The sequence below is a fragment of the Odocoileus virginianus genome, chromosome 20 (genome assembly GCF_023699985.2).
Source record: "Odocoileus virginianus isolate 20LAN1187 ecotype Illinois chromosome 20, Ovbor_1.2, whole genome shotgun sequence".
NCBI lineage: Eukaryota > Metazoa > Chordata > Mammalia > Artiodactyla > Cervidae > Odocoileus > Odocoileus virginianus.
Window position 1 is genome coordinate 5912840 of NC_069693.1, and position 19237 is coordinate 5932076.

At 50.5% G+C, this 19237-nt stretch overlaps 2 protein-coding genes, 1 long non-coding RNA gene and 5 other non-coding genes across 10 annotated transcripts; 1 reads left to right on the forward strand and 7 right to left on the reverse strand.

Annotated features, from left to right (window-relative positions):
* Positions 1–5736: 5736 nt before the first annotated feature.
* LOC139029806 (uncharacterized) lies at positions 5737–8539 on the forward strand. 2 transcript variants are annotated; one of them, XR_011482025.1, is made up of 4 exons: positions 5737–5822; positions 6311–6376; positions 7204–7267; positions 7371–8539. It is a non-coding gene; the product is annotated as an uncharacterized lncRNA (long non-coding RNA). The 2 variants fall into 2 exon arrangements; XR_011482024.1 differs by having other exon boundaries at positions 7204–8539.
* On the reverse strand, positions 6953–9355 carry RPS11 (ribosomal protein S11). The gene is made up of 5 exons (XM_020885578.2): positions 9245–9355; positions 8405–8536; positions 8015–8090; positions 7545–7674; positions 6953–7128 (listed from the first exon to the last, which is right to left on the reverse strand). The coding sequence occupies exons 1-5, from the start codon at positions 9257–9259 to the stop codon at positions 7005–7007; spliced, it is 477 nt and encodes a 158-aa protein (XP_020741237.1). The 5' UTR covers positions 9260–9355; the 3' UTR covers positions 6953–7004.
* On the reverse strand, positions 7793–7879 carry LOC139030091 (small nucleolar RNA SNORD35). Its single transcript, XR_011482404.1, has one exon. It is a non-coding gene; the product is annotated as a small nucleolar RNA SNORD35 (small nucleolar RNA).
* A 5589-nt stretch (positions 9356–14944) lies between the features above and the next one.
* RPL13A (ribosomal protein L13a) lies at positions 14945–18511 on the reverse strand. 2 transcript variants are annotated; one of them, XM_020885658.2, is made up of 8 exons: positions 18424–18511; positions 16963–17035; positions 16510–16575; positions 16206–16307; positions 15922–16007; positions 15683–15742; positions 15241–15363; positions 14945–15060 (listed from the first exon to the last, which is right to left on the reverse strand). In XM_020885658.2, exons 1-8 carry the CDS (start codon positions 18436–18438, stop codon positions 14974–14976), a joined length of 612 nt encoding a protein of 203 aa, XP_020741317.1. In that variant the 5' UTR covers positions 18439–18511; the 3' UTR covers positions 14945–14973. The 2 variants fall into 2 exon arrangements, with proteins under 2 accessions (XP_020741317.1, XP_020741316.1); XM_020885657.2 differs by having other exon boundaries at positions 16963–17038; positions 18424–18457.
* Positions 15516–15602, reverse strand: LOC139030090 (small nucleolar RNA SNORD35). The gene has a single exon (XR_011482403.1). It is a non-coding gene; the product is annotated as a small nucleolar RNA SNORD35 (small nucleolar RNA).
* Positions 15812–15882, reverse strand: LOC139030086 (small nucleolar RNA SNORD34). The gene has a single exon (XR_011482401.1). It is a non-coding gene; the product is annotated as a small nucleolar RNA SNORD34 (small nucleolar RNA).
* Positions 16082–16166, reverse strand: LOC139030084 (small nucleolar RNA Z195/SNORD33/SNORD32 family). The gene has a single exon (XR_011482399.1). It is a non-coding gene; the product is annotated as a small nucleolar RNA Z195/SNORD33/SNORD32 family (small nucleolar RNA).
* Positions 16835–16918, reverse strand: LOC139030085 (small nucleolar RNA Z195/SNORD33/SNORD32 family). The gene has a single exon (XR_011482400.1). It is a non-coding gene; the product is annotated as a small nucleolar RNA Z195/SNORD33/SNORD32 family (small nucleolar RNA).
* Positions 18512–19237: the final 726 nt, after the last annotated feature.

Here is a 19237-nt window from a genome sequence, read left to right on the forward strand (position 1 = left end):
GATCCTGAATTTAATCACATCTTGGAAGTTCCCTTTATTAAACAAGGTCATGTAGTCACAGGTTTTGGAGCTCTAGGACATAGGCAGCTTTGAGGGAACGCTATCCAGCCTAGTGTGGTCACGGGCATGGAGGGTGCCCTCCCTTGACTCTGCTTTTGTGTTCCCGTTGGGATCTTCCTTTCCTCCCGTCAGAATGACCTTGGGGTTTAGCCACGAGGCCTCTCAGAGGTCCGACCTGAACATTCCTCATGGTGTTCCTCCTTCCTGCTACAAAAAAAAAAGCTCTCAAGGTCCCTTAATGCCCACTGGGAATTGCTGCTAAGTGTCCTGGAAACTGCTGTGTCTTCAGGGACCATTTACAGCATCTGCTGTCTGTCTCACATCTTATCCCCAGGGTTCTATGCTCTAATGATCCCTGCTCAGGCATGGTTTTTTTGGGGGGTGGGGTGGGGTTTGCAGGGTGTGCCATGCAGCTTGCAGGATCCCTGATCAGTGACTGAACCCTGGACCCCAGCACTGAAAGCACCTAGTCCTAACCACTGGACCAGCAGGGACGTCCTTTTGCCTATACCTTTTAGATTCTGTGCGATCCTACTATCACATCCCCAGGGGCCCATGAGAAAGTGATAGAAAGCAGCAGGACAGTTATGAAATGTGCAGAGCCCATTGGTAAATGAAAATATGGGCGCTTAGTTCCAACTTCAAAACGAACCAAGGTCCCTTTGGAACAACAGTACAGGGAGCTCACTCATGATGCCTCCTTTGGTGTCTGGGGACCTAGCCCCTGGCAGTTCTGAGCTGTCTTCCTGAATCACCACCTTAACATCTGCCCCTCCTCTCTCCCCGGCACTGTAGCGCCCCCTCCTGACCCCAGGATGCAATCACACCAGAGTTCGAAACCAAACCCGCTCTCTTTCAGGAGGGCTTCTCTGAGCCTCAGTTTATCTGGGAAGTGGGATACTAATTGTACCTCCTTCGGTAAAGAGGCTTCAGTGAATCAAAGGTTTGGCACGGGGCCATAGTGGAGCGCAGTGGTAACCTGTTCCCCACACTGCCTCCCCCACTCAGGAGGCAGTGAAAGTCCCCACGGTCGCACTAGATGGTAGGCAGGCCCTGGCTCTGTCTCGCTCACTCTTGCATCCCCAGGGGCCAGCACAGGAAGCATCAGCAGACTGAAGGAAGCCAATAATGAAAGACCCGGGGCTGGTTTAATAGGGCCCTAAAACTTTTCTAGAATGTTCTAGCAGAATCTATATGCACCCCTGAAACAATCCGTGGGTCTCTGTTAAATGCCACAGAGCTGGGACCTACTATAATGTGAAACTCCAGGGCTTTCCAATAATGGAAAACTCAGGGAAGTGCTAACATACGGCAGCAAGGCTGCTCACACATCTGAAGCCGCTCCAATTCCATGTTCCTAGGTTCCACTTGCAGCCCTAGGGCTAATTAAATGAATCCAGGTGCCTGCTCCACACATAATACTCATGTGCTGGCCCTCATATAACCTGGGTATTGCCAACCACCAGTTACAATGGACGAACCTGGTGGTCCAGTGGTTAAGACTCTGCACTTCCAAAGCAAGGGGCTCAGGTTTCATCCCTGGTGGGGGAACTAATGTCCCACATACCATGTGCTGTGACCACAGGGAAAATTAAAAAAAAAAAAAAAAAAGCCTGTTACACGACCCTGAGTTCCCACTATAATCTATTATAGGTCATGCTATAATACCACAAGGGGCTGCAACGATGCTCACCAGTCTGGCTATGATAGAATATTCCTGTGGCCTGTTCTGATAGATGCGAGACATTATGATACATTATGATACAACCAATATCTACCCTGTTTTCATGTAACAGGCCTGACGCCTGCTGTCATCATAACCTGGTACCCTGCCTTGAAACATGCTTGGAGCTAATTTCCCTGGGAAATGACCACGGGGGACACCTATAAGAGGCATGCAACAGAATATTCCAGAAGCATGCTAAAATAGTCTCAAGATCCCATGACAAACCAGCAGGATTTGCTGTAGTAGATCCACGATTCCATAACCATTGATACTTCGAGGGCCTTCTGCCAAAGACTTTTTATTTTTTAAATTTGTTTGGCTGCACCAGATCTTAGTTGCGGCATACAGGATCTTTAGTTGTGGCATGTGGGATCTAGTTCTCTGACCAGGGATCAAACCTGGGCCCCCTGCATTGGAATCGCAGAGTCTTAGCCACTGCACCACCAGGGAAGTCCCCTGCCAAAGACTCTTGTCCTCGGGCCAGCCAAGGTCTCACTAGGCTTTGCACTAACAATAGGCTCAGGAATGTGACACAATCACTTCCTTGAGAAGTATCACTTACTAGAACTAGTTCTACCCCCAGTAACACAGGTGAGTCTATTTTATGTTCCCGAAGGGGCAGGGAGGCAAGATTTTACAGATTAGGAAACTGAAGCCCTGTGGTTCCCGGAGAATTACGCCCAAGGTCACACAGCTAATGAGGGTAGGGCTAGGCTCTGCCACAGAGCCTGCAGTCTTCATGCTAACATTGGGGGAGGTTTCTGTGCATGTTCACTGCTTCCAGTTACTCTGTGCCTTGAGACCTAGTGTAAGTGGATAGGTTAGGGGGTCCCTGAAGAAAAAGAACCAGGAATGACTTTCTTGATGTAAGACAAGCCACCATGTTGGCCTAAGCCATCTTGTGATCTAAGCCTGGCCTCAGTGCTTGCCCTTGAATAGGTCTCAGTAATCCGTGATCTTCAGGGAAGTAAAGTGTGAAAGTGTGAGATGCTCAGTCGTGTCTGACTCTTTGCGACAAGCTCCTCTGTCCCTGGAATTCTCCAGGCAAGAACACTGGAGTGGGTAGCCATTCCCTTTTCCAGGGGATCTTCCCAACCCATGAATCAAACTTTGGTCTCCTGAAGACAGATTCTTTACTGGAAGAGAGGGCATACAGAAAAAAAGGAAAACCTGTCAAGCAACAATAAAACAGAGTCCTAATTCCTCCTCAAAGGATATACAGAACCATCTGATACAATGTTCTGCAGTAACTAAGGCACCACCCAGGTGAAGAATAGAATGATATTGCCCCTCCAGACTTCAATAACTACAGTTAGGGCTCGGGCGACCTTTGCCCCAATTCTGTGCTGATTTCTCCTCTGCTCCACCCCGCCATGAATGTGCTTGTTGCTTGTTCCCTTAGCTTAAAACTTCCCCAATTTTGCTGCTGGCGAGACAGTCCTTTGGGGAAGGTCCCTGGTGTTCCCCTTACTTGTGGCGAGTTCTAACAAACCTTCCTTCTCCTGACCTTTAGCTCAGTTGGGTCTTTCGGCTTGACACCCACCAAGAGATGGTTTTGGGGTAACGCTAGGGGTCAAGCCTAGCCTGAGAGAATGTGGGGATTTAACTTTTTAAAAATTAATTTATTGGGGATTTACCCTTACAAGGATTCATACACTCGGCTAAACGTGTGCGGCGCACTCACAGTTTGTTCCAGGTGCTGGGGTTGCAGAGATTTCCCCCCCTTCTTGGAGTCTGTATTCCAGAAGTTAACAGGTTAACAAATGAGTGTGCCAGGTCATACAGGATCTGTGCAACAAATGTACAAGTATGCCATGAGCGGGCTTTCCTGTCTATGTGGGACATTCAGGCAGGGAGGGGGCGCTGGGAGGGCTGGAGGTTCTGCCAAGTGGAAAGAGGTTGGTGAGAACTAGAGGTGAAGGGGTGAGGGAAGCAGCAGCTGGAAGCCTGGGGTTAGAGGCTCCGGGCAGAGGGCACAGCCAGTGCAAAAGCTCAGAGGAGGGAGCGAGTCTGGGGTGCAGGGAGGGTGGGAGGAGCAGGCAGGCAGAGGGCAAGCTCTGAGGCTGTGATCTGTGCCCAGGAGTCGTGTCTCTAGCCGTCACAGGGCTCTCAGAAGGGCAGGTGGGGACCCTCCTGGTGTTCCTGATCTGGATGAGGCAGCAGTGAGTGAGCAGTGGCTTGAAGCGAGATTTAATTCCCTGCCCAAGAATTGAACTGGGGTAGCCTGGAATCCTAGCCACCAGACCAGCAAGGGCTAGAGGCTAGAAGCTCTTTTTCCCTGGCTCTTTGCCCCCGGTGAAAAATGCCTTTATCACAGAGGCAGAAACTGAAGGCGGGTACAAAGTTTATTGTTAGAGACAGCACAATAACAAGTGTGGGGAGAGCACAGAGAAATGGTTTTGTTCTGTTAAGATAGAAGTAAGGCAGAGACGCACACCCAGACAGAAAGGGTGTGGCGTCCCTCGAAGTGAGGAGGAGGCGGTTAAGTCGTTTATAAAGGTCAGTTCTTCCAGGTCTGGTTTACCTTTAGCCCATCATCTGGTTTCTTTTTCCACACCTGCCCTACGCTGGGACCCTTACCCTGGGTGTGCACGCACCGCTCAGTCAAGATGGATCTCAAAGTGAAGGCTTCTGGGAGGAGCAAGAATCATTTTGGCCTGGCGTTATCCCCTGACTTTTGGTCTCCAAGGAGCCTTTTTGCACATGTGTAGGGTCTCCCTTGTCCCAAAAGAGGGGGAGTGAAGATCCCGTAATCCTTTATTCAAACAGGGTTTTGCCCCTCTTTGTCCCTGCCCTGACTATTACCTTAAAAAGTGTTTACAAGAGACAAACACTGGCTATTTACCCTGTTTCTGTGGTTACTTCCATTTTGCAGAGCAAACGGGAGGCTGATTGTAAATTCCTCAACTGGAGCTCATTTATCTCGTCTCAGGAAATGCTAACAGTTGTCCAGGATCCAGCCTGAAGCCCACATCTTTGTGCTCCATGAAATGCAAACAGGAGGCCAGCTGTAATGTCTAACCTGGAGCCCCTCTATCTCTTGTCTCAGTCCAGTGGTTAAGTATCCGCCTTCCAATGCAGGGGACGCGGTTTTGAGCCCTGGACGGTGAACTAAGATCCCACATGCTGCTACTGAGGCAACTACTGAGCCCACCCACTCTATAGCCCTTGCATCGCAGCTAGAGAAAGGCTGCACGCTGCAACGGGCTGTGGAGCCGGTGCGCCACAAGGAAGACCCAGAGCAGCCAAAACAAACAAGAGAACTGCAGGTAATGTCCTCATCCAGGTCATTGGAACAGAGAATTGACATGGCCGTGGGGGCTTTCTCCTTGGCTTTTGTGCACTGATCATCAGGGGGTCCCCCAGGTCAGGGCTGCACCCGACACTAGGTAGCCTGACAATGGGGTGCCAAGGAGACGCCCAGCAACCCACTGCTGGGAGGAAACAGGGGAGCGGGCCTGTTGTTGTTGTAAACACGGTGGCCCCACCCCAAACGGAAACACCTGCGGGTGGGGGCTCCTGGAGCAGCCTCAGGTCCCCCTCGGGGTCTCTGTTCCCCGACCTGGCTCTCCGGAACTGCCTTTCCCTGTCTCCCATCTCTGTCCCCTGCTCTCTGGGTCCCGGTGCCCCTCCCCGGGGTCTCCCACCCTCCAGCACCAGGTGGGGCGGGCTTGCAGGCTGAACCTCGGGGCGTGCCCCCTTCTGACCCGTCCCTGCCCCTTCCTGCCCTCTTTGATGCGGCCCCACTTCCTCTGGCAGGAACCCCCGCCCTCACCGGGCCTTGGTAAATAGGAGCCCCCGGGCCAGTCCAGACGCCAAGTCCCCGGAGGCAGCGGCGGCGGTGGCGGCGCCTCCTCTCTCCTCTCGGCCCTGTCTCCCAACCCTTGTACCAGTGTGTGTCTCATCCCTGGTACAGGTACGGGGAGGCAGGGACCTGGGGATCCCAGCAGCACCAGGCCTCCGGGGTGAAGTTAGCGGGGTAACTCCAGCACCTCCCCTAAGCCTGAGCCTCCATCTCTGGCCAGCTGTGGCTCAGGTGAGGGTCTCTGCTGGCTCCCTCTCTTTGGCCTTTGCACCTGCCACCCTCCTGCCTCCCCTGCTCCATGGTTCTCTGTACGTGGTTCTGCATCTCTGACTGGTGTCCAGACGGTGGGCTCAGGGGTGTCTCAAATCTCTTATCTGTGTGTCTGGCACTCAAGGTCCCTCTTCCTTTCCCCATTTGTCTCTAGCAGAAAACCTTATCTGCCAATACCAACTGTTAAGCTCTCCCCATCTCCTGAGTTTTCACCCTGACACCCAAGGTAGCCGTCTGGCTCTGCCAGAAATCTCTTCCCCTTCATTTGCCTTGCCCTCATTCCCCCCCTCACCCCATCTCCAGTTTCTCTCCTCCAAAGCCACTCCATCTGGTCTGTCCGATTTCAGTCCCACCTTGAGGGACGTCCTATCCATGCAGCCGCCTGTGACCCCCTCACTGCTGGCTGGCCTTGCTATGTGACTTGCCCTCAAGGCCATTTTCCTTACTAGGATTTTCAGGCAAAGGAAGTCACCATCATCTGATGCCTGCAGCTCAGCTACTTCCTGGGACCCCAGGTAGAGAACTTGCCCCCTCAAATAAGTGCGCTCATCTGCAAAGGGGCATGGTGCTCACTTAGGAGGGGATGGCGGGACATGCAGGGGGAAAGGGGGTGCCTTGCTTTCCCATCAGAAGACAATCCCAGGTTGAGGTCAAGACCTTCAACTCCGAAACAGGCAGCTTTGAACCCAAGCCCACCCAACCCACCGACGCTGACACCCAGCAAGGCCAAGAGGGCGGATATTTCTTCCTCCCCCTCCCCTCAGAGACCAGAAAAGGCTCAAAGTCTAGAGAACCCAGGAACCTCCACCCTCACTCACTTCCTCCCCAGAGACTTGCGGGGGGAGCTCAGCACCAGGTAGAAAGGCCTGATTGTGCGCAACACCAAAAGGTAACAAAGACCAAAACACCAGAGGAGGGCGGCATCTTGATACAGGTTGTCTTCACCCAGACGTGGGGGCCAGGAGGCAGGATGTGGTCCCCATCTTTATGCCCCCAGAAGATAAAGACGAATCCCACCTTCCACAACCCCACTTAATTCCTGGGGACGACCCCTCCCTCTTGTAGGGGCACAGACAGCCAGAGCCTGCCGGTGACGGGAAAAATATCTTTATTATGTTTGGGGCAGCGGGCAGAGGTCCAGTCTCAGAACTTCTGGAACTGCTTCTTGGTGCCAGCAGCCTTAGTGACCTTGAGGACATTGAAGCGAACAGTCTTGCTCAGGGGCCGGCACTCGCCCACCGTGACGATGTCGCCGATCTGGACATCCCTGTGGAGGGGAGCAGGGCTGGGTTAGGGGAGACTCTGCTCTCAGCAGGCCCTAAAGGCATCTTCCTGTCTCTAGGCAGAGCCTCTCAGCTTTGGCTCCTCCAAACCAAGCTCCTATTTCCGGTTTCACCTGCCCCCAGGTAATTACTGAGCACAAACTATGTGTAAGGCTCCAGGCCACACAGAGGATGGTCCAACCCTTCAAGGGACAGAAGACCTCCATCTGTTATGTCCGTTTTGCAGGACACTGGAGGCTCACAAAGAGGGTGGTACAGGACACCCGTTTACGACCCGCCCCAACAGCTGATGACCTCCACATGACAGCCAGGGCGTCCCGTTAACAGCCAGTTCTGGTCACTCACTCCTGTGCAGCCCACCCACTCCTCTCTGCCCAGGAGGGCAGCCCACCCGGCTCACCTGAAGCAGGGAGAAAGGTGCACAGACATGTTCTTGTGGCGCTTCTCGAAGCGGTTGTACTTTCGGATGTAGTGAAGGTAGTCTCGGCGGATGACGATGGTCCTCTGCATCTTCATTTTGGTCACCACGCCTGGGGGAGGGGCGTGGGGGGGCAGTTCCTAGTCAGGCCCCACAGAGAAGGGAGCCATGGGCAGCCCAGAGCGTCTGGGAAGCAGGGGGCCGCTGACCAGGGTTCCCAGGAAGCTCTGCTTCCAGCATTAGCTGTGCCAAGTGGCCTTCTCAGCACTGCCCAGGGTGGGCATCTGAAGACCATCGTGAAGTAGACATCATTTGCCAAAAGCATCCCCACGGGGTCACCAGGAGTCTGCCAACCCCTTCCCCAACCCAGGAACCTGGAGCCTCAGTGTCCCCAGCCCTTCTTCCCACAGACCCAGGAATCTGAACCCAAGCCCCCGGAGGTCCTCACTCACCAGACAGGATCCGCCCTCGAATGGAGACGTTACCCGTAAAAGGGCATTTCTTGTCAATGTAAGTGCCCTCGATGGCCTGAAGGGATAAGGAGGGTTAAGTTCAGTTGCTCAGTCGTGTCCGACTCTTTGTGACCCCATGAACGGCAGCAAGCCAAGCCTCCCTGTCCATCACCAACTCCCGAAGTCCACCCAAACCCATGTCCATTGAGTCGGTTTTAAGGAGAGTTAGGGAGCCCTGAAGACAGTTCCTGAAAAGAACAAGGGGCGTGGTCTCTCTAAACACACAAACTACAGTTCCCAGCAGCAGCTGCTTCGATGTGGATAGATTAACTCAGTTGGGGCACATGTGCGGGGATACAGGGGTCTCCTCTCTTCTGAGGGTGCCCGTACCTCCTTTGGAGTCTTAAAGCCCAGACCAATGTTCTTGTAGTATCGAGGGAGCTTTTCTTTGCCAGTTTCTCCAAGCAGGACCCTCTTCTTATTTTGAAAGATGGTCGGTTGCTTTTGGTATGCACGTTCTGTCTATGGGGATAAGGAAGAAGCTAGTAAGACCCGAGCAGGCATCAACCTGGTCTGGAAATCTTCACAAAATCCCAATACCATCTTCTCGGTTATTTAACTCCCTGAACACTGGCCACCAACGCCAAGTGCCCCAGAATTATCTTCCAAGACACTAACCCAAATACACCTCTAATTCAGACTCAACTCTGAACGCAGGGTTACATCAGCCTGGTCTAAAACACCTCTCACCACCTGGAGCATTCAGCCCTTAAAGCCTCAGCGATACAAAACCATGCCTCAAACACCAAAACTATTCAACAAAAATTATTCAAGACACAAAGACATCCAACCAGGATGCATTCCTTAAATAACATATGCGGCTCCAAAATTAAATACCAAACTGACGGGTTCCCTGGAGTGGCCCTTAAAGTCAGTTCTCGAAGGATTAACCCTACAGCCTAAGGCCTCCAAAAAAAAAAAAAGAGTACTCTGTAAATCTTGATTTTTAAAAAGGTAACTTCCAAAATCCTTGAACCTTAAGTTATACCCCAAATGCGGAGCCTCCAACATTTAGGAGGCGCTAATCGATATTAACGCCAAGACAACGGCCCTCTGCCTGAATTAATCCCTGGGAAATTAACCCCCAAACTAGAGGGCGGAGTCCCGCTCTCCAGGACGCGCCCGTGAAGCCCAGACCCCGAAGTGTCGGCATCGGCCCGTACGCCATACCTGAATGTCCGCCATCTTCCCGGCTGCCTGAAAAAAGGAAGGCCGCGGGGGCGTCCGGGTTTCCTTATCGACTGCACAAGGGTTAGAGAGGAAGTGACGATAAAGGGGCGGGGGCGGTGCCTTGGCGAGACTCTGATTGGCGAACAGTCCTACCTAAGCACGCGATTCGCAGACAGTACGAAAGCTGCCATGATGTTCAAGGCAGAGGGGCGGGAAGCGGCCACTGTCTCGCGAGAGTCCTACGCCATCATTGCGCGCCGGCATGCTAGGTCACGTTGGGAAGGCGTGGCCAACCTTAACCAGCCTACGTTATCGCGAGAGTTATAGGAAGGCGGCCATGTTTCTGAGATGAGTGAGACCGCGTGGGGTTTGGGACCTCGTGTCTGTGTCCGTGCAGGGTGGGAACGTGTTGTGGCGGCGGCCATCTTTTTGCGGGGCGGGAAACTAGAATGTGCCAGGAACATGCACGCGCTGCGAAGCCGCCATCTTTGTGAGGGAAGGACACTGCCCATGAGCTTCCTGAAGTTTAATGAGAGTCGTTTTCTTCTGTGGGCCGTGTTTTCCCCAGAGAGTGGTTTCGTTGAAATTTTTAATTCAATTAAAAAAATAAAAGGCCTTCTGCTAGTTGTTGAACAGCGCTGTCCAATAGTACTCCCCAGTATGATGCAAATGTTTTCTGTCTGCGCTGTCCAACACACTAGCCACTGGCACTGTAAGTGGGGTGCGTGTGACTGTGGACCTCATTTTTTAATTTTAATTTTATTCGATTTAAATAGCCATATGGAGCTAGTTATCTACTGCGTTGGTCAGTGCAGGTCCAAATCTGAATATCAATTTATTATTATTTTTTTCAATTTATTATTTTACAAATTTTTGGAAAGCAAAAATCTAATAGCAATTACCATGTACGCAGAATTGTGCTAACACACTAAGGATGGTTCTATTATTCCCATTTTGCGGATGCGGAAGCTGAGGCATAGTTGGGAATTTGGGAATTTAACCTGAGCAATCTGTCTCCAGCCTTCTTAATCACCTACCTTTAAAGAAATTAAAAGACACTTGATCCTTGGAAGAAAAGTTATGACCAACCTAGACATCTTAGTATAAAGCAGAGACATTAGTTTGCCGACCAAAGTCCATCTTCTCAAAGCTATGGTTTTTCCAGTCATGTATGGATATGGGAGTTGGACTATAAAGAAAGCTGAGCGCCGAAGAATTGATGCTTTTGAACTGTGGTGTTGGAGAAGACTCTTGAGAGTTCCTAGGACTGCAAGGAGATCCAACTAGTCCATCCTAAAGGAGATCAGTCCTGAATGTTCATTTGAAGCACTGATGTAGAAGAAGCTGAAATTTCAATACTTTGGCCAGAGCTGTCTCATTTGAAAAGACCCTGATGCTGGGAAAGATTGAAGGCGGGAGGAGAAGGGGACGACAGAGGATGAGAGGGTTGGATGGCATCACTGACTAGTTTTGAGTAAACTCTGGGAGTTGGTGATGGACAGGGAGGCCTGGCATGCTGCAGCCCATGGGGTCGCAAAGAGTCGGACAGGACTGAGCGAATGAATTTAACTGAACTTTTAAAGAAGGAACACCAGAGTCCTTTTTACGTTCACTTCGCACTTTTTTGCATACTGGGCCCCCTTCTGGCCAGTGGTGGCAACAACCCGGTGTCTTGTAACCCTGATTTGGGCGTTGTTGGAATTCAAACTCCTGACTTTGGCACGGGTTTTATGCCTCTTTCCTTAATTAAGTCATGGCCTGAATTTTCCCAGCGCTCTCGCTAAGGCATCGCAGTCACCAAAGACCTCAAATTTAGGCTTTTGCTAGACTGTTCCAGTTCAATGTACAAAGTTGCACTGAGTTCATAATCAATATATATGATTTAAATGTATGTTTTATTCTGCTTCGAATTGCCTTTTAATTAATCGTTTAAAAAGAAATCCTGAAAGAAAAAAGAAATCCTGGTACATTATTATATTTGTGTGGGTGTGTTAAATGCAATTTCTTTTAAAAATAAAAGTTGGTTTCTTCAATATAAATATTTGAATATTTGAGCAACTATTATGTCACATTTAAGTAAAAAGTTAACTTCTTTAATGTAAATATTTAAAATATACCTTCTAGGAAGTCCAAAATAAATACAACTCTGAGAATTTAGCATATGATGACAGGTGCAGTTAAAATCCCTGGGGAATCTACAAACTATTCAGTAATTTTGTGTTAGGACAAGTGTGAAACCATCTGAAAATAAAGTTGGATCCCTACCTCCTACTTTATGCCAACGTAAATTTCTGATGTGTAGGGATAAAATTTAGGTAGGTTTGAGAAATGAAGCCATGAAGAAAAGAAGCTATATACTAGAAGAAAACAGGAGTTGTTTTTTTCCCCACTTACAAGTCTAGTAAAGTTTTTTTTTTACGCACTGTATTTAAAATATACAATCTATGCTCCTAACAAACTTCTACAGGGGGTCACAAAATATTATTTTTTTCCCAATTAAAAAAAAAATTGAATTATAGTTTATTTGCAATGTTGTGTTTCAAGTATATAGCAAAGTGATTCAATTTTACATATATATATATACACACACACACACCCCTTCTTTTTCATATTTTCCATTATGGTTTATCACAGGATATTGAATATAGTTCCCCGTGCCATACAGTTGTTTATCCATTCTATATGTAATAGTTGGCATCTGCTAATCCCAAACTCCCAATCCATCCCTCACTCACTCCCCACATGGCAACCACAGGTTTGTTCTCTGTTCTATGAAATCTATTTCTGTTTCATAGGTAAGTTCACTTGTGTCCTATTTTAGAGTTCACATATAAGTGATGAATGGTTCATTTTTAATCATCACTGTTTTAGTCCCTCTGGGATAGCAGTAAGGAAGAGAGACTTCTTGTTTTGAAACCTGCTGCATCTTCCTCCCAGTGACCTTGTAGTTGTTTTATAATTTATTTTTTGAAGAAAAAAATTCTAGAGTTCTTGAATAAGTTGGAAAGGATTTATATTTAGTTTTTAAAAAAGGGGAACCTGGAGTTGCTGTCTACAATATGTGCTAAACTGTGTAAGAAAGTTAATGTAGAAAAAAAGCCTGGAAGGAGATACATGACATTGCCCTAGTGGTTTAAATCTCCAGGTGGTGAGATTAGGTATGATTTCCTGTCTGGTGTCTTAAATGCTCAATACTTTGCAAATTGCTAAGAGCAGCTGGTGAGATTTTGATGATAAGGGAAGAGCAAGTAAAAGAAATACTGCTTCACTCTGAGGGGGTGAGGGCGATTTGGGGATGTTTAGGTCCTTAGCTTCTAGGTGCTGATCACAACTCACAGTAGGAAATCCTTTTTGCATTGTGACCAAACACACATCTCTGTCTTACCCTCCTCTGCCTCCGTCTCCTTGTCTGATTTTTAAGTCTTTTAACTCTCTCCTTTACCTTCTATAATACACTGATTTTTAAAAATTTCTTTTCAATTTCATTACTATTTCAAGGCTGGTTACAAACCACCACCTTGAATTTTTTGAACTGTGGTGTGAACAGTCTTGGTGCTCAGTAATAAACTTCAGCCAACTTTAGTTATCACCTGAGGGCGTATTTCCCTGTCTCTGCCAGATTTCAGACATTTCCTAGCATTTCACAACAGAAATGCAAATGTGAAGAGTACAGAATTGCCCCCTCCGCTTCCCTGGTGGTTCAGAGGTTAAAGCGGGAGACCCCGGTTCGATCCCTGAGTTGGGAAGATCCCCTGGAGAAGGAAATGGCAACCCACTCCAGTACTCTTGCCTAGAGAATCCCATGGAGGGAGGAGCCTCGTAGGCTACAGTCCATGGGGCTGCAAAGAGTTGGACACGACTGAGACTGCACTTTCTTCCACTTTCATTGAGCACTGAAATGCCTGTTAAAACAAGCCATTCCCCTGTGTCTGGCCCAAGGATCAGAGTGTCCCAAGGTTGCTATAGCCCAGGGGTTGAAGCTGATCTGGGACTAGAGTGCTGTTGGAGGGCGCTTTGGGAACATTCCTCCTGTTGGCTCAGAGGTTGATTCCCTGTATTCTCCCACAGGAATGACTCAGGTTATGCCTGGAGATTTTATTTGTCTTCTTTAATGGAGAATGATGAGCAACTCTTCACATACTTGTTAGCATTTGTGTATCTTCTTTAGTGAAAACCATTTTCAAATTGTGGGCCTAAGTTTTTGTTGATTGGCTCATTGTTACTGAGTTTTAAGTTTCAATCTTTAGTTGTAGCAGGTGGGATCTAGTTCCTTGACCAGGGATGGAACCCACAGGCCTTCTGCATTTGGAGGTCTTACCCACTGGACCACCATGGATGCCCCAATGGTGCATGTCTTTTGAAGTTTTACATTTTTAAGCCAAAATTAAATGGTTTGGGCAGCCTATTGTGCTGCTTCAACATACAGTGTCGTAAGATTTAAACTCTAGGGTTTTCGGTTGGTTCTGGAGGCAGCTCTGCTGGAGGAGCCCCCAGGAGGGGCAGGGACACCACCCATTTGCAAAATGATCCTGAGAAAACTTGAGCCAATCTTGGACATTTTGGAGATTAAGCAGGATAGAATGGCACGGTGTGGAAGTTATTACCTGCTCAGTGAACGAACACACACCGAGTACTGCCCACCAGTCTCAAAGGGCAGCGGGAATCTAGCGTTGCACCCAGTACAGATGGATGGATATACCTTGGTCAAGCCAGACCTCTCTGCATGTCATCGGTGCTGACACCACAGACCACACAGAACCTCCTCAGTAAGGCAGGGTGGGGGGCCCACCTGGATGTTGAGAGGTGACCACGGGCTAGGTAGCCTGACCCTTTAAGGGAGTCATCCTGGCAGATCTAACAAGTGTAGTTTTAATCTTAAAAAAAAAAAAAAAAACTTCTGACTTCCTCTAATACCCCACCAATCTCTACATTACAGTCTGGCATGGTCCAGACTGAAAAAGCCCACACACCCCAGTGAAGGACTGGTTTTGGGAAGAGTGGCCAATTCCATACTTTGCAGCTGAATTAGGGAGACAATTCTATGTAAAATGGGCACCACCAGGCTCTACAGGCCATGCGCACCCACAAACCCACAGGCATCTCAAACCCCTTGGCATGGAAAACCTCTACACCAAGGGCGACTCTTCCAGGAGAGGCAGTTTCTGATCCACCTGTGGAAAGAGCACAGCCAGTCTTATTCTCCAAGCTCCCCTGGGCCTGCCTCTACAGCAGACACACACTGCAAAGACGCCGCATTTCTTTAAAAAAATAATTTATTGGTTTTGGATCACAAAATATAGGGAAGACACGAGGGCGATGCCTGTGACCCCTTGGCTGAAACTTCTCTTCCAGAGACACTTTTTGGGCATTCTCACCCCCTAACAGCTGCAGAGTATAGTATCCGACCACAGGGGAAGCGTGAACAGACTCCCTGTAAGTCATGCGAATCCCTTCCAATTAAGTCTTCCAGCTCACTTCTGCCAATATTGCAACTGGACTGGTTGTTCCAACTGTTCATGTCTTAAAAGTCTCACGAACAAATAGGCTGCAGACCAACGATGCCTGCATGGCCCCTGGACCTGCCTACACTGACTAACGCCCCTCAGCTATACCCCGTCTGCCTGTGGCACCTGCATGGCAGCCCCTGGGGGCCCCCACATCCTAGGGTGGCGATGGAGGAAGGGCAGGCCAGGCCAAGCATGAAGAATAAACAGTCAATTTTATTTGGCTCAGACTAGAAATCCGTGAGTCTTGAGGACCTCTGTGAATTTGCCAATTTTCTTCTCAATGTTCTTTTCGGCCTGCTTCCGTAGCCTCTGTGGGGCCAAAATGACACTAATCAGTGGCTGCTCCCTGGGACTGTCCTCATCCCAGGGACCCAATCCCACTCCCCATCCCACAGCAAAGCCTTCTAAGGGCCTAACAAAACAGATAAGAGTTACCAGCTCCCAGGAACGTGGTGCCCCCCCACCCCCCCAGTACAAGCCCACCCTCACCATGAGCTGCTTCTTTTTCCGGTAGTGGATCTTGGCTTTCTCCTTTCTCTTCTCCTCCAGGGTGGCCGTTACTGCCTGGTACTTCCAGCCAACCTCATGAGCCAGGCGCCCTAGGTAGGCAAACTAGAGGGGAGGGAGAAAAAACGAAGCTGTTAGAAAAGGAGGCCAGGGTGACCAGGAGAGGGGATTAGCATCCTGTCCTAGAGACTTCCAAGTTGTCAGGGAAGCCATGATCCCTGGCACAGCCACGCCCTCCCTGGCAGGGCTCCCTGTTCCTCCTGGCATCAGCTGAGCCATTGGCGTTCTCGGCACTGCCCGCAGTGGCATCCGCAGACCATCGTGAGAAAAAGCCATCATCTGCCAGTCCTGGGGCCCTCAGCGCACCCCTCCCAGGAAAGCTCAAAATCCCAAGCGTACCACTCAGCGACACCTGGAGACTCACCTTCCGCGTAGGCTTCAGACGCACAACCTTGAGGGCAGCAGGGACCACCATTCGCTTTTTCTGTTAGAGAAGGAGAGGGGCTTAGAGACCTGGAGTGAGGGACAGACAGGGAAGAATGCTGGCTGGGGCAGGCGTCTCAGCCGCTGCTGTTTTCACAGGGATCAAACAATGTAGGTAATTGTAGAACATCACCGACGCCAGCCACGTGGGTGCTGTCGAGGGAGCTGGGTCTTGCTCACCTTATCATAGGGCGGTGGGATCCCATCGAACACCTTGAGGCGGTCCAGAGCAGCCTGGCCCCGCTTGGTCTTGTGGGGCAGCATGCCTGTGGACAGAGGACAGCAGGCCTGCTCACTGGGGCACGTGGGGAGCCGCCGTCCCACCCAGGCAGGCAGACAGGTGGCCTCAGATGGTAGTGCATGTGGAGTCATCTCACGGTTGGGAAACTCGAACACGAGTGGGAGAAGTCTTCATCACTGGCTACCTGCCCCCTCAGCACCTGCAGTCCCCGGGCCCAGCTCACCTCGCACTGTCCGCCAGAAGATGCGGCTGGGGGCTCGGAAGTGGTAGGGGCCCCGGGACGGGTTGGTGTTCATCCGCTTGCGGAGAAAGGCCAGGTACTTCACTGGGAAGAAGGGAGAGCGTGTAAGGCCTGAGTCCCCAGCCAGACTGTAACTCCTTCCATCACCATGACCTCACTTCTGAGGGCCTGCTAGGGAACTTGGACTTGCCTCTCCCACCACTGGGGGGTCTGCTTTCCAAGTCTGTGAAGCCTGAGCCCCACACAGGTCCAGCCTCCCCAGACCTCCTCCCAGGCCCTAACTCACACTTATTTCTGTAGAAATTGCCAGAAATGTTGATGCCCTCACAGCGCACGACCACAACCTTCCGGCCTAGAGGGAATGGAAAATGGAACAATCAAGGAGGGCAAAGGTCAGGAAGCCAGGTGCCCAGTCACTGCCCAGAAAGGAGACCCGCTCCCTGCCTGAAACTGGCCCCTGTGCACAAACACTCCAGGAGACACCAGAATCTCCTGCCCCAAGTCACAGAGTGCTAACTGGTGGAGCCGGTCTCAGGCTCAAGTTCAATTTGTTACTCCAACAAAACATGTTTTGAATTCAGAGCCCCCGACCCGGGAGGGCAGGATGCTGGCAGGTCTCAGAGCGGTGCATGGGGTTGATCTCACGGTCGTGAGACTCAAACGAAAGATGGTGATTTTTGCTCATCACTGACCTCTGAGCTCATGTCTGGTAGGAGCTGTGAGCAGCAAGCAGACTTACCCAGAAGCACCTGCTTGGCCACAATGGCCGCCAGGCGACCCAGGAGATGGCCTCGGCCATCGAGCACCAGGACCTGCTGGAAACAGGTTGAAGCTCAGAAGGGCTCAAAGGCACCCACAACTTTGACTGCCCACTTCAACCAATTACTCTTCTCCATTAGCTCAGTTACCTCCCAGAATGCCTGCTAACCAGATATCAGACCCAAAACTAGAACTTAAGGCTCACTTTAGACATGGCCAAGAAAGCAAATGACTGACTCAGGATTTCAGTGGGCAGCTAAGACACAAAATAAACCAACCCCTCACATTTCAGCTGCTTCAAGAGCAGGCATCTTTATGCCCAGATTATGTTCCATGGTCAGAGAATGACCTACAATCTGAACCAACACTGATCACCCAGTTAAAAGAACCAGTAATCTGGATGCAACCTGTAGAACCTGGACAAAATCTGATTCTGTTCTGATCTCAAAGGTAGCTTTCTAGTGTGAGTATCAAAGCAAACAGGTTCAGAGGCAGTGAAGATAGGTAGGGTAGTCAAAAGCCCAAACTTCCTCTGGTATTGACTAGCTCTGCATCCTCAGGCAAGCTTTAACGGCTCAAATACTAATCTAATCCTTGGCTTCTTTTCAGAAGTCCCAGCTCTTACCAAGCGTATGTTATGTGAACGCAGGGACCCATGTTCGGAGCTCTACCACTTCCCTGGCTTCAAACTTAATTTTCCTTCCTGAACCACAGACCCCATCACAAGTACACCCCTTCCAGAGCCACTCCCTCCCTTTATCAGCAACACGTTACACAAGGAGCCGGAGAAGAGTCAGTGGTAAGCTTCTGTCTTCCTTGAGGGTCTCTGGCTGATTAAGCAATTAAGAATGTCTCAAGGAACTGGAACATTTCATTCAGTCCAATTTCTAACACCAGCAGACTTTTAGACTCCATCTAACCCCAAAGCAGAGCAATTTGTGCCTGCCCCATATGCAAGAGATCTCCCAATCTACAACAAAGGTTTCGTGCCAAATTACCCGCTGCTGCACTTTCACGTGGCCGAAGCAACCAGCGCCTGGGCAGGGCGGAAATACCCTCCATTTTGGCCTACTCCCGGCTTCTCACCATCCCCAGGTGGCGTAGCCGCCTTCAGCGTGCTTTCCCATTGCTGGGGACACACCAATTCAATTCCGCCAAGGTCTAAATAAATGAGGCCTAATTTTAAAATAACTCTTCTTGTGTAGGAAGCCCCGATAACTGCCCCTCGAGGAAAAAACGATGCCGAATTCTTAGCCAACCCAGAGCGCAAAAACTGCCTTATATTCCCGTTTTGGATTTCTCTTACCCCGAAAGCTTTGTGCTTTGCTCAGTTATCGTCCTTAAGTTCCACAGCACACTTACGAGAGAAAAGAGGTCCAACCCCGGTCCAGCCTGGATCCCACCCGGCCCCACGCCGCCCCGGCCCGCGCGGAGCCTGTACCTGCCCCTCCGCCATCTTCGGCAGCCGCCTGGGAAAGAAGGAACCCTAGACGCAGGGTTTCTTATCCCTTGAAACAGGGGCGGAAGAAGTGACGCAACACGGCCGCTTTCTGTCTTCTCACTGGCCAGAGTGTCATGCGCGTGCGCAGAAATGCCCCACCGGGAGGCGGGTCATCTTCCGACTGTCCAATCAGTATCGTTCCTATCGAGCCTAGGCGGCCATGGCTGAGCCGGGCGAGATCACGTGGGGTAGGAGGTGGCTCTACGGGGGCGGTGCTCTCCAGCCTTCGCTGCAGTATTCTTGAGGGGCCGGTAAGCCTCGCGTGAGTTGCCCGCTGTTTGCAGATGGGCGGGGCCAGGAATGCTGGAGGAGAAGCGGTTACCCCCTGAAGCGATGTCGCGCTGCAGGGCACGTGGTGGCCTGCAGGGGGCAAGGAGGGCTTGCCCTTCAGCGCTCCGCTAAGGCTTAGAGATCTGAATGCCAGTGCCTGTTTGACTTGTGATCTGACTAAATCCCTAGCCCTGTATGGGCTTCAGTGTCCCCACCTGGTCAGCTTGAGAGCTGACGTATGAAGGAATGACTTCTAGATGCCTGAGTGCTTCTCACTTTCTGGATTTTGTGGACAAAGCCTTTGCCTTGACAGTGTCCCTTGACTGGGATGCCGACCCGCCCCCTCCCCCCCCCCCCCCCCCCCCCCCCCCCCCGTTTTCTAAAATCTGTCTTGAGTCCTTCCCTTTAGAGAACCTCCCTGACATCTCTCAGGCTGGCTCAGGTACAGCCTGGCGGCTCCCACACGCTACGCCTACGCCACATG

Excerpts from the sequence above, each read along its gene's own strand:
- RPL13A (XM_020885657.2), bottom strand. Across the intron at positions 16,308-16,509 it reads CAATTTCTACAGAAATAAGT|TGAAGTACCTGGCCTTTCTC; the intron begins GTGAGTTAGGGC and ends CCTTCTTCCCAG. Across the intron at positions 15,364-15,682 it reads GTCTGAAGCCTACGCGGAAG|TTTGCCTACCTAGGGCGCCT; the intron begins GTGAGTCTCCAG and ends CCTCCCCTCTAG.
- RPS11 (XM_020885578.2), bottom strand. Across the intron at positions 8,091-8,404 it reads GCTTTAAGACTCCAAAGGAG|GCCATCGAGGGCACTTACAT; the intron begins GTACGGGCACCC and ends TTATCCCTTCAG. Across the intron at positions 7,129-7,544 it reads CACCTTTCTCCCTGCTTCAG|GGATGTCCAGATCGGCGACA; the intron begins GTGAGCCGGGTG and ends TCCCCTCCACAG.